The sequence below is a fragment of the Nilaparvata lugens genome, chromosome 7 (assembly GCF_014356525.2).
Source record: "Nilaparvata lugens isolate BPH chromosome 7, ASM1435652v1, whole genome shotgun sequence".
NCBI lineage: Eukaryota > Metazoa > Arthropoda > Insecta > Hemiptera > Delphacidae > Nilaparvata > Nilaparvata lugens.
Genome location: NC_052510.1, coordinates 51,046,341 through 51,060,576, shown reverse-complemented (window position 1 = coordinate 51,060,576; position 14,236 = coordinate 51,046,341). Strand labels below are relative to the sequence as shown.

Here is a 14,236-nt window from a genome sequence, read left to right as displayed (position 1 = left end):
TTTTAAGTTGTACGAATATCAAAATTAAACACTTTTCTATAGATATCGGATATGTTTTTCAATCGAGATAGCTACCAACATTATATTAAATGCAGCACACCTGTTTTGTTATCAGTATATAACAGCTGGAAAACATGTGTGTTTTCCTCATATTCAAAAGTCAAATCTCAATCTCAAGTAATCTGACGTCTGCTATCACAAGCTCTAGAAGTTACGAATTTCAAGTTTAATTTTGTCGGAACGTTTGATCAAAGCCAATATTCATTTAATTAATTTTACACCTCTCATTTCTTTCAAGTGTTGTGATTTAAATATTTTATTGCACGATTCAGTAAAGTATAAGGATTCCTAACCTACAAAAAAGTTTTGCATCTATTGTTTTTCTATTTTGTTGGTTTTTGCTGTGGTCAGGAATGGGAGGACAATTCTTGTATTAAAAATTCTGATTCCTAGTTTCTTTTTTACTTGATACTTTTGAAGCGCTATCGTATCTTTTTGCAAAGCTATATAATTACGTATTTTAAGTTTAATCTTGTACAATGAGCCTTAAATTCAAGTTTGCAATTGATAGAGGAGGAACTTTTACTGATGTATTTGCTAAATGCCCTGATGGCAAAACCAGGCAGCTAAAATTATTGTCAGTTGATCCAAGCAATTATCCTGATGCTCCCCGAGAAGGCATTCGACGTATTCTGCAAGAGGTAAGCTTTTACTATAGATCTACTACCGGTACCATTATATAGGTAACAATTATATCAATCTGAACAAAATACTCTATAGTATATAAGCTTAAGTAATAGGATCTTGTTTATAAAATCGTTTATTTGACGTTTTTCTACTATAGTGAGGTCCACGTTATAATGACAGTGGAGAAAGATAGCAGACCAACGTTGCCGATCCTCTGTCTTGCCAATGCCTCCTATAGACGGTAGCTGATAATGTTTTATTGATGTGATATTAACTGTTCATTCTTGTTTAAAATGAATTAATTATATTTTATAAAGCTAGCAATTATATTTTTCAATAATCTCATAATTAAGATGAAATATTTTGTTAATTAATTATTTATTCTACGTTGTAAAAAGACGCTCTGGCAACAGAGCAAAGTAAGAAAGACATAGCGCTATACGCTTTGTTCCATGATAGACAATGATATCAATGCCATTACTAATCAAACACTGCCATTATAACCTGGACCTCAATATAGCAAAAAATATAACAATTAAAAGGTATCTATGTTATTATTTCAATGCAGTTACTGAATTCCTCCTTCTTCATCCATTAGTCTCAGAAGTAGCCGTAGTGCCTAGTGTAGTGGTTTAGATGGTGAGTTCGAATCTCGGCCCAGGCAAGATATTTTTTTTCGGGGAACTTGCAAGTTTCAGATGGACACGTCAATTCTTCGACCCCGGCTGCCTGAAAAGATCTTATTTCTAGCCTCTTACTTGGACACTTGGCGACCCACAGATGGCTCAATAATATGACCCATCAACTTTACAATGTTTAATAAGGCTATATTTATATATGATACATAAGTTGATATTGTAATACCTTAATTTAACTAAAAACCCTGATTTATAACTTGTCAACTGAAACCTGCAATGTTGATAATTTTCAAAATCCACTATCATCCAGTATTCATCAGCACATTGATATTATGTTGACTTTTTCATGCAGAACATAATTTAATATGTGGATGATATGAGAACTTTAAAATTACATAACCTTGTACTGTTCAACTCAAGCTATAAACCTCTTATCATATTCTTCAGTTTTATTTGCAAACTGTCTTATCACTAGCCGTTGTTAATGCAACGGTAATTTAGTTGCAATGCTTTCACTTCAAATTGATATTTAATTTTAGCTCTTCAAAAATTGTAGTATTAGTGCGATTATATCTGTTGCACATTCATGTCTCAAAGGATTCCAATTAAATTTATTAGGTTACTGGTTTCTTGTTTCCTTGAATATTCGAAATTATTGCAATAACATTATATTTTTCAACAAATTTTACAAACTTGGATAATTTTTAATTCGAATGAAATTAAGTTCTCACTGATACATAAATAGCATCGTAACTTGAACTATTATAATTTTATTAAATAATCGTGGAAGATTTCTAGATAATCGAGTATTGTGATGCTTCCTACACTTTATCGACGAATTGCAAAAAAATGTTAATCGACTATGAGAAATTGGGAAATTAAACAAGAATAATATATTGATATCTATTATATATATATATATTATATATATATATATTATATATATATATATATATATATATATATATATATATATATATATATAATACTATTAGTATATATATACTAGTATATATAATAGTATATATATACTATTTTATACTATTATATGATATATAGTATATTGTACAGTTTGATATACTTACAAATAAGGGTTCTTTCTTCCTCCACCTCTTCTCTCTAACTCAGTCGTTCTTTTTTTTTCTTTTTTTCTAATTTATTTTTTGTTTATTTATTAATTAATTTATTCATTATACTACTTCAGGAATGAATGGATGAATGAATGAGTTGAGAGTCCAGTTGTTTTTGCTCTAGTAATAGTGAGCTTAGTTTGGGTGAAACTGTTTTTCACTAAACTGATAGATAAGATTAATCTACTTATTCACGGTTGGGGTATTATCACGGTAGCCTGATCAAACTGAAGTTATCAATTATTGTAGGAAGCTTTAGAACAGAAAGATAAAAGTGGGCAGCTGCAATTATTACTATCAACTCGACTGACGGCCTCGGCCATGTATATGATGATTGTTTTTCAAATTATTAAGATTCTTTCGAACAAAGTCAACATACTATTTTTTCACATTCTTTGTACATGTTTTTTGCGTTGTTCATATTATAAATAAAATCATCTTTCTATTCTATTCTATTCTAATATATTGATAAACTATTTTATTGTACTGTATTTTTTAAATGAATCAACCCTAACCCTTTCACTCATATCTTTATAGACACGGCATGTTTCTGCTATAATACCATTATCAACTCGTTTATTTTATATTCATAATTTGGAAGATAGTTTCATATTGTCCTTCTCAACTCAATCACATCGCTCCTCGAATTTCCGCAATTTGGACATTTACCATTTTCTTCAATTCCTTAACTGACGATAATTTTGTTTTGATAAATCAAATTGAAATACAAAGTGCAATCTGCATCAAAAATTTCAAATTGAGTGCTGTCCAAAAATAAAATTGCAAATCAAATAATTCGCTTACTAAGGGTTCATTTGTGAAATTTCCATACAGATTGAGAAAGTGGAAACCTTGATTTATTGATGACTTTCAGATAATATTTCTAACTTAGAACTCTTAGTCCCCAACTAAGTATGCTTTTAGATTGCTCGGAACCCATTTTCAGCAATCAATACTATTATTTGCTGAGCTGGGTTTGAGATTTCTAGAATATTCTCAATTCGCAATTCAACAATTTAATTCCCTCTTATTTTGTATATATCCTATAAATATAAAATTCTATCCACCTGTCTATCCTATCTCTACCTCTCAATATTCATCTCTGTCTCTCGTCTACCATCGAAAAATCAACAACCTAATATTCAAAATAATTTTTGTCATTTATTATTGCAGGAAACAGGAATCGATATGCCCCCTTCAGAGAAAATAGATGGCGACTTCATAGAGTGGATCAGAATGGGCACCACAGTTGCAACTAATGCTCTCCTGGAGCGGAAGGGTGAAGACATGGCTCTATTGATCAACAAAGGCTTCAAAGACCTTCTATTCATTGGAAATCAGGCTCGTCCGAAAATATTTGATCTAGTGAGTAACGATCGATTTACTGTATACGGTAGTTAGTTATAGCTTAGACTCAATATTCAGTTTTGTCCAAATACACTATTTTAGATTTTCAGTATTGACTAAGTTTTCGGTATGGTATTACACTAGCAAATGTTTCATACAACCTTGTTTAACTAAGCGATGTTCAATACTCACATTGGACATATGAAGTTTTCAAATCCTCAACATTCACTATTATTTCTACACAGCAAGCCGTGTGTGAAGCACTAAGCAGCCTAAACGCCATCCTTTCAACTGTAAAGCATCACAATGTTGAACAAGGCAATAGAAAAATTGATGATTGTGTAATACAACCTGTGTTTGATAAGTAATGAGTAGGTCTATCATCATGGTCTCGTAGGTCTAGTATGCTATCAGTATTATTCTATCATTATATTAGTATTTAAAAACAAGATAAGGGCAGTAGAAATGAAGTGCCATAGAAAAACTGTTGGAAAGACAATAAGGGATTGTGCCGTGCTATGAATTTAGAAAGTTAATTTAGAATTTAGAATTTAGAAGCACACACAATATAACTTAATAAAAGGGATTCTTGATAAACATACCTAGTGCTAGAGAACGGGAATCCAGAAATGACAAGAGAGACAACGAAATAGAGAGAAGATATCAACTATATTGTCACCTCTTACAGTTAAATTCAACAATTAATAAAACAAAGAAGTTACATCATGAAAACCGAAAATAAAATTACTGAATTTAGAAAGTTATCGTTGATATAGATAATTCGGTAATAACCTACTCTGTATGCTCTACATTGAAAACGTTTTAGATTGAATCATAAGAAGCTTAAAGGACTCTAATTTCAAAAGAAGAATTGAAAATTATCATAGATATGTCTCAGAAGTTAATCAAAAATAACAATAAATATTTTAAGAAGAGATCCACATAAAATTCATAAAATTCTTAGAACATTAAAATTTAGAACACACTTGGAAACTTTAAAACACTATCAAAACATTATCAAATATTAATGATCCCCAATAATAACTATTCTGTATATTTATATCATGAAAGCTGCAAAGACAAACATTCCTCAAGTATCATATCACGGAATTTTATATATGAAGACTATTCAAAAATATATGTCATCAAAACAAATTTAGAAAAGGTTAGGATTCTTGAAACTTCTTTTCGATCCTTTACAACTTTAAGACCAAAATTATTTTAAAACATTAATTTATCAATAAGGGACCTTTGAACATTTCATATACTAATTCAACCTTTAGTTGTTTAGTAGATTATCAAATCTAAATTTAAAGAAAACTGAAATTCCCAGCTGGATCCTTACAGAGAAAATATGGCCTCACATTTCAATGTAAAGATACAACCGAAAATCTATTACTCAAACCAAATTAATAAAATTAGTAATCTATCTATCCCCAATAATATCTCAAAATTACAATTTAACAAAAAGTCTAATTCCGCACGTTTCACACCCCTCCCTTTTTGAAAGTCTATAATTACTAAAACTCATTCTGTCACATCCGGAGTTCCTGGGACGTTCGTTTAATTTGGAAAAAAGTTGTTACCTCATGGCTGTTTCTTCAATTTGAATCTAGGCTCGGTGATCGAGCTCTACACGTCCAGATGGTCAGGGGACAGCATACCCCAAGCTTCTAGGACTGCCATCGATTCAGAGGCGTCTCAGCGGCTTAAAGACACACGTTCATGAACCCGTAAATTGATGGATTCGTACGTTGATCCCATACTTTGATGTTCTCGTACTTTCACCGACGTTAGAATAAAAAATAAACTAGGATAATACAAATTACCTTAACTTCAGCTATATAATAAAGTCAACCTACTTTAGGTTATATAAAACTCAAATCAATTCTTATTACTTTAAAACACCAATAGACATTACCTACTTCAATATCTTGATTTTAATAGAAAATAATTCATTTGTAATTAGGGTCATGCCCTTTATACAAAGAAGTGAGTACATAGTATTCTATAATAAGCCTACATAAATCACAAGTTGGTTGAATTACTTCACAATAAGGTCTTTCGAGTATTGTTGTTAGCTATCTTCAATCAGTTCTCTCACATAAATTACATATATAGTGTAATTAAAAAAAAAAAAACAAATTACATGATAGGTATTTCCTTGAGAATCAAGAAAGCTTTTCATTAGAATCAACAAACAAATGAAATCTATTACACAAAATCCTGATAGAACTCATAATAATATACTACAAACATCAGTCAATTTGGATTTAAACAACAGTAATTGAAATTTAGGTTAATAGCTTCCTCTTCAAAAATAATTTAAATAAAAAAAATATCTTAATTCCTACTAATAGGTATTCTAAATTTCTACAAAACATATAACGTTCATTTTCTTCCAACATTTATCAGTTTGAATTACCATTACCATCTTCCATTCAAATCAAAAGGACTATTCTCAATTATTACACTTTAATTACGGTACATTACAATAAATACTTTGATGGAAGCTTTCATCGATAATAATTTCCTCAATTATATTATAAATCTATGACGTACCTTTAGTAGCGGTTATAGGAGGAAAATCTCCATTGTGAGGTGACAATTTGGTACTCTCTCTCTTCTTAATTAAAGCAACTACTGAGGCGGAAAAAACTAAAAATGCTACTGAAACAAAAGGTTCCAGAGTCAAACACTAAAAAGCCTAAAGCTGGCATGGAAGCCATGATTAACACAAAGTTCTGATCAGACTACATTTTGTACTGCTAATGACAGAGGACAGACGCTGAGTGAATCCACTTCGCTTTTCTCGTCTTGCCGTGGACAGCTGTGTGATCGTCCATACTAGATAGACCTAACCAACGTTAACTGTGATTGGCAGTTACTATTCACTAGAAAAATTTCCGCCAATAGAAAGGAACGTTACAACTACAATTTAAGATACATTCTCCCACCAAGTGACAGCTATTTTTCCTTGACAGCTATAAATTCCTTGCCTTATAAGGTCCGTGAACCAGACTGATCCTCCAGGAAAATTGTTGATCTTCTCAGTACCACAACTTCTACACACACACACACTTACAGAGTCGACACTACACAACGCAGAAAAGCAAGGGTCATGAACTAAGCTGATACTCCAGGAAAATTGTTGTTATTCTTAGGATCATAGCTTCTACGCACACACTTACAGAGTCAACACAACACAACGCAGAAAAGCAAAACAGCAAAATCCATTTTCACAACAGGCTAACTTCTCAGGCTAATTCGCATAATTCTCATCACTGACTATTGTAACAATATTTATTGTTACAGGATAGAGTAAGGAATACTAGAATAAGGGAAGAAGTGGGCATGAGAGCTGTCAGTGAAAGGATAGAAATGAGGCAGTTGGGCTGGTATGGACATGTACAGCGAATGGGGGATAATTGCAAAACAAAACGGTATGTTAATGTGAGAGTGCAAGGAAGGAGAGCAGTAGGACGTCCAAGGTATTCATATGAGGATCGGATTGAGGAGATAGGACGGAGAAGAGGGAAGACTGTTCCAGAGATGAAGAGAATGGCGTTGGATAGGGAATCATGAATGAAATGGACTGGGGCTATCCCAACGCTCTAAAGGCATACTGGGGAGAGACAAAGAAGAAGATATTAGTATTTAAAAGTATAATTCTTTTACGAAATATCTATTTCACTTGGATAAATTATTTATCAGTTTATTCATCAGATTTATTAATATAATGTAATAATTTAATGTAAATTTCTGATTTTTTGAACTTTCCAATAATCTTATGTAGTCTCAAATTTTACATTAACAACAGTAATTGAATCTTTTGTATTGGTTACAATTAGCTTATTCTGGTTTCAACTTATCTTTGGAAAAAGTCTAATTTTCTGAACTATTGGCTTAATCTACAGCTCCATGCATTGCTTTGTTTGAATTTTTTCTCGCATTATTCAATACTGTATTTATCAATCAAATCCATGTACTCCAATTAGTTAGTATTAACCAAATCTAATATGAATGAGATAAATCATATAATTTTTTTTTGGAAATTGTTTACTAGGGTATTTCCACTGATAACAATTGTATTTTAAAAGTGAGAATATCGTACTGTATATCAAGTGAAACCAAAGCTGGCTGTGGACTAATTTGTCAGTACCTAATTGAGCAATTAACACTATAATGATTCATTCAACGGTATTAATACATAACTGACGTTTCTCCGTTTGGCTAAACTGCTTCTGTTGAAACCTAATATTGTTCACTCGTGATTAGTTAAGCAATCATAATTACCGAATGTCATCTAATCTGAAAATAGCGTGTTTCAAATTACTGGGTACAATGAACGTAGTATTTCGACTTAATTAGAAAAATTTTCTAGTATAGTTATCGTAAATTCTACTGAATCCCGTAGCTTATGTCGTCATCATACTCTAGCAAAGCTAATTAAATCCATGCATTCATCGATTTAAAAGAACTTTTTCTCTGAAAGATTTATTTTTCCTAATACCACAGTAACTTAGTCATAATGCTTCCACTTTCAAAATTATAATAAATGGAAACTCATTAAAAATATTATTGTATTTTCAGTGTGAGTTTTACTGTTGTATCGTAACAGATTTAGACAGAAAGTTATTTATTACAAAAAAATGAAAATTACAAAATAAAAACCTCTTGTACTCAATTGCAGTATAAAAAACGACTAGAAATAATGTAATGACACGTCATTATGACTAATCAATAATAATGTAATGACTGTGATTACTCGCAAGATTTATCTTTATTAGATTTTTTTAAATTTTGGCATGAAATCCTAAACAATATCAAAATTAGTGGCATCCCGACACATATTCATATTGGGGGCCACATTTTCTCAAATCAGCATATAATCAATCAATTGCATTAATACTTTGTAAATAATTGTAGCTTATATGCTTTTTGTAATCATGTTTGTATTTTGAATAAACCCCTCTAGTCGTGAAGTACCCTCTACCAGAGAAATTATTATTATAATGGATACCCTAATAACGTATACGAAAATGGTTTGCATGGGCATATGCCAGTGCGCAACTAGAGTTGCTTATTCAGATTTCGACGAGAGTGGAAGGAAACAATTTTTATGCTTTCAGATGCTAATTAATTATTACTACAGGTATTATTCAGTGAATTATTATTATATGGCTTCAAAATACGATTATTAGTAGTATTCGAGGGGTATTAAGATACTCATTGTATCTTTCTATTGTATTCAATTTTATTTTAGATTAGCTAGTCTTATCCAGCAATTATTGATGTTTCAGGAAATAAATACACCAGAAGTTCTTTACAAGAAAGTGGTGGAGGTGGACTGTCGCGTGGTTCCCGATCAAAGTCGTTGTGGAATGAATCATAATTGGCCTGCCACCAATGGAATAACCGGTGAAAAACTTTTCCAAATGAAATCCTTAGATAAGGATAAACTATACAGCGACCTTGTGCAGTTGAAGGAAGAGGGAATTAAGAGCATTGCTGTCGTGCTTATGCATTCTTACATGTGAGTATTTCTTATTAGTTAATAACTACCGGTAATCTATATATATATACCACATGGGAGCCAATCTTTTCCAATCACTAATGATAGTAATGAACTTAAATTTTCTGATTCTCATCTCTTTCATTTCAATACAGCTTTAATTAACTTTTCGAACTGAAGGAACTCCTCCCACAGTCTTTAACAGCTCTATTCTGGTGTTCAGAAATCGCTCTGCATATTTCACAGATCGTTTGCTCCATGCCCTCAAGCCAGTGATAAATTAAATCGCTTGCTCAAATTCATGCCCTCAAGCCAGTGATAAATTATATCGATTGCTTCAATTTGTACCCTTAAGCCAGTGATGAGTTAAATATCACACAAAAATGCTAGTAGCTTACTATTCCATAGGCTCAATTTCACTTTTTATTCTATATGATCAGTGAAAGATTGAATTACCTACTAAAACAGATCGGATATTTCCTGTTTGATTTGAATATCCTGATAATTTACATCAGTATCCATTTAATTTCAAATGCAAGTTTTTTTTAATCTACATTTGGTATTACAGAATTTTACAGCATAAGTATGTTATTCTTCATTCATTCGGTGTTGGAATGAATTTCTCTACAATTCATTACTAGCTCATTATACCAATTATATGATATAAATTGTTGGAATGTTATCTGGTCTAATGGTATTTCTTGAATAAATATGGATTAAAAAATGTGGATTTTTTTTAGTCTATTCAATTTCAATTCAATTTATTTATTCATACACACACACACATAAGATACATCAATATGAAATAAAAATTAATTACATCAATAAAAAACATTACAGTATAAAATAAATAACATAAATATGAGAACACATTACAATATTAGAAGGCAATTTATACATGTTATGTGGTGAAGAAGGGTAGAGGATCAAAAGTTCTTCCAACTATGGCTATTCATGTCATAGGAAGGCTTTTGATCCTTGGAATTTTTGGAAAGGATTGGGAAAGGGATGTGATAGAGCACAAGTAGGGGAAGTGAGCGCACTAATCAAAAAAGTTCTCTGTTAACTTATTATAGTTCTCAAAGGTAGAAGAAGTAGTCAATTTTGATCCAAGCATTGATATCTGTTTTTACTTTTTTTGTTATCTTGGCACAGCTAATAATTTGTTCAGGAATTTTATTTATAATTTTAGTGCTTAAATATATGAGTTGTCTTCTAATATTTTCAATGTTAGTACTATAAATGTATGCAACCTTACAGTTATTACAACATACTTAGTGCCGGTAGTTATTACAACAGTTATTACAACATACAAGAATTCTTTTAACACAAAAGCCGGTTAAAATTTAATTCTACGAGAACCAATCAGAGAAGCCGTCTTTTCAAAAACGCCTTTTATGCAACCGGCACTAAGTATGTTGCAATAACTGTGAAGTTGCATACAGTTATTATAGACTATTAAAAATTCAAATCTATAATTCATATTCATTTGGGAAATTCAGTTGGGGATATAACCAGAATCAGCAATTGATTTATCAATTATTGATATCATATAATTGGAATAATGAGCTAGTGATGAATTGTAGAGTTCTATTCTGTCCATTAATAGAATTCATTTATTTTGAAGGCACATAGATGATGAGTTGGCTGTGGGTGAAATTGCAAAATCGGTTGGATTCGATCACATCTCGTTGTCACATCAAGTGATGCCAATGTCAAGAATTGTTGCTAGAGGGTTCACAGCATGTGCAGATGCTTACTTGACCCCTCATATAAAAAAATATGTCAGGGTAAGTCAGATCAATGATCATACTTAGTTTATTTCACTTTAATAGCCTTCAAAACATTGATTGTAGCGATATTTGTTATTTATAAAATTGTGCAGTGCTTGATGTGCTAGCCCTCACGATAATTGAATAGATTGACGATAAAAATCAAGATGACTTCGTCATACTTTCCCAATAATCAATCTTCAAAGAGGCTCTAGTTACGGTACCGATTGTAAAGACCTACATCATTATCGTATTATATTATCACACTGTGAAACATTACTTCACCAATTAATCAGCAAATATTAAATTGAAATACTATTCCTATTTCTCTATCAAATGTACTACAAGGTTCACATTACTATATATGTCACTAGTTTCTCTATTATAGTGAGGTCCACGTTATAATGGGAGTGGAGAAAGATAGCAAAACAGCGTTGCCAATCATCTGTCTTGTCAATGCCTTCTATAGACGGTAGCTGATACAGGTTTATTGATTTAATATTAACTAAATAAAAACACACTTATGTTGTCAAATTCTACACAGTTTTATTCGGTACACGACCATGGTTTCGTGAACACACAGTAACGAATGACCACAATACCGAATAAAGCTGTGTAGAATTTGTCAAACTTTAAAATGTGACCGATGTGGTCACGAAACCATGGTCCTGTACCAAATAAAACTAAAATAAAATTTCATAATACATTTTCATGATTAATTAAATATAAAATATTTAGTTAATTAATTATTATTAATTCTACATTGTGAAAGACGATCTGGCAACAGCAAAGCGAGAAAGAGATAGCGTTATCCGCTTTGTTGAATGATAGACAAGGATAGCAATACCATTGCTAATCAAACATTATCATTATAACGTGGACCTCACTATAGGTCGAGGAACACAAAATTAAACTCTTAAAGGTGCATTTTCGTCTGTGCGTAAATTTCCGCAGTCGACGACGATAAGCATTGTTGACATTCATATTATCCAAATTTGACAAGTGTGCTAAAACAGCTGATCAAATAACTTTCCATTATTTATCTTCAATATTAAATAATTCAACATTTCTAATATTATCAACATATTGCCATTTGAAAGTATAAAAAGTATAAACTCAAGATCCCCCATTAAAACATAATTATTTACGTTATGTAGACAAATTGAAATCTACCCGATGTGAGATCTCCATCCTGTCGTGGTAGACGACGGCATTCACGCATAAACGAAAACCCAGCTTCAGCTGTCGTCGACCACGACAGGCTGAGAATCTCAGATTGGGTAGATTTCAATTCAAAGACCTTAAAGAGATATAGACCCACAATGCATATGCCTTCCCAATGATAGGTCTTACTTGAAATTGAAGGCCGCCATTGGGGTATTTTAGCACGAGATATTATATCTATATATTTGTAGATTACAAAGGCATTGGTATGTAATAATTTTATAGGTTGCCCCCTCAATGACCGATTTCAATTTCAACAAGGTCTATAATGGTATTCATTGACCTTGAATTTCAAGTACGACACTAGCGCTGCATGTGAGTCTATGCATCTTCAAGATCTTTGTTTCAATTTGTCTAAATAACCTAAATGATTATGTTAAATTATGTTTTAATGGGTGAGGTTGAGTTTATAATTTTAAATGGCAATATATTGATACTATTAGAAATGTTTTTATTCTTGAATAATAAACACAAATGATGAAAGTTTATTTGGTCAGCTGTTTTAGCACACTTGAAATTTGGACAATATGAATGTCAACAATGCTTGTCGTCGTCGACTGCGGAAGTTTACGCACAAACGAAAATGCACCTTTATTTCGTAATTTTCGAATACGTTTGTTTTCAATTTGCATCATTTTTGTTTTTATGATAACAGAATATTGAATCTTTGCGCCCTTTTTCAGAGTTTTGCGTCGGGATTCAAAAACAACCTGGACGGTGTGAATGTGTTATTCATGCAAAGTGATGGTGGACTCACACCGATGGAAGTGTATGATTTCTCCTAATATCATAATTTACTTGTATCCCAACTGCTCGGGCTAGCTCACTAGATGTTGCTTGCTCTATTGTATGTCTTTATGGTGGAAAGTTCTCCAAAAACTGATTATATCGTTCAAAGGTCCGGGCTCTGAAGTAAGCTTTCATTACTAACCCATTTCTGTTGCTTTTTAATTGTTAAATTTGTATTTTTTTTGGAACAAAGGGCTTTCTGCTTTCAGGTCATGAAACTTTCCTGTCTAAATCATTCTGCACTCAGGGACTTTAGTATGCTGCTATTGCACGTCCACTATACTATTCCATATAAAACAACTACCGACTTGGAGGAATATGCGGGGCAGAGAAATGGAGGCAGATCAGCCAATTGCAGTGATGAATAGAGAAACAGTGATGATCATAGAAAGAAGCGCTGTTGCCAAGTTGTCGATTAGAACAGAGAAATGGAGGGAGATCAGCCAATTGCAGTGATGAATAGAGAAATTATGAATAGGGAAACAGTGATGATCTAAGAAAGAAGCGCTGTTGCCAAGTTGTCGATGAGACTCAATCGACTAAGTGCTTTCAGAGAGGAAACTACGTATGCGTATCATGAGCAGTTGAACACTCACTAAAGACTACAGAACGCTGTCCGCTTTAGTACGGCAACATCGCCGCCGCTGTATCCCTACTTTTCTCTGTTCCACAGATCCCTCCAAGTCGGAAGTTGTTATGTACGGACTATAGCTACTATGGGAAAGTGGTATTGGAAATTAGATGTTCATTCTAGTAACGGACATTACCAATTCTGCGTTCCCGTAGCAGCTATAGTGAGGTCCACGTTATAATGGCAGTATAGGAAGATAGGAGAAAAGGGTTGCCAGATCTCAGCCTTGCCACCCAAACAGCTGATACTGGTATATCTGATGAATTTAACTGTTCATTACTGTTGGAAATAGTCAATCATATTTTATTTGTGAAGAAAATATATTTTTAAAGATTAGTAATAAATTTTTATTATTGAGATTGAATATTTTGTCAATTAGTTGAATTTCTACATTGTTGATAAAAGATGTGCAACATCGCAATGCGTGAAAGAGATAGCGCCACCTGCTTTGTTGAACGATAGACAAGGATAGCAACACCATTGCAAATCACACACTGCCATTA

At 32.3% G+C, this 14,236-nt stretch overlaps 1 protein-coding gene across 1 annotated transcript in view; it reads left to right on the top strand.

Annotated features, from left to right (window-relative positions):
* Window positions 1-150: 150 nt before the first annotated feature.
* Window positions 151-14,236, top strand: part of LOC111051878 (5-oxoprolinase) — a 48,517-nt gene continuing 34,431 nt past the window's right edge. The window contains 5 exon segments of the mRNA XM_039433045.1: window positions 151-701; window positions 3,629-3,820; window positions 9,106-9,338; window positions 10,945-11,107; window positions 12,997-13,082. Coding sequence (XP_039288979.1) covers window positions 540-701; window positions 3,629-3,820; window positions 9,106-9,338; window positions 10,945-11,107; window positions 12,997-13,082 — 836 coding nt within the window. The 5' untranslated portion in view covers window positions 151-539.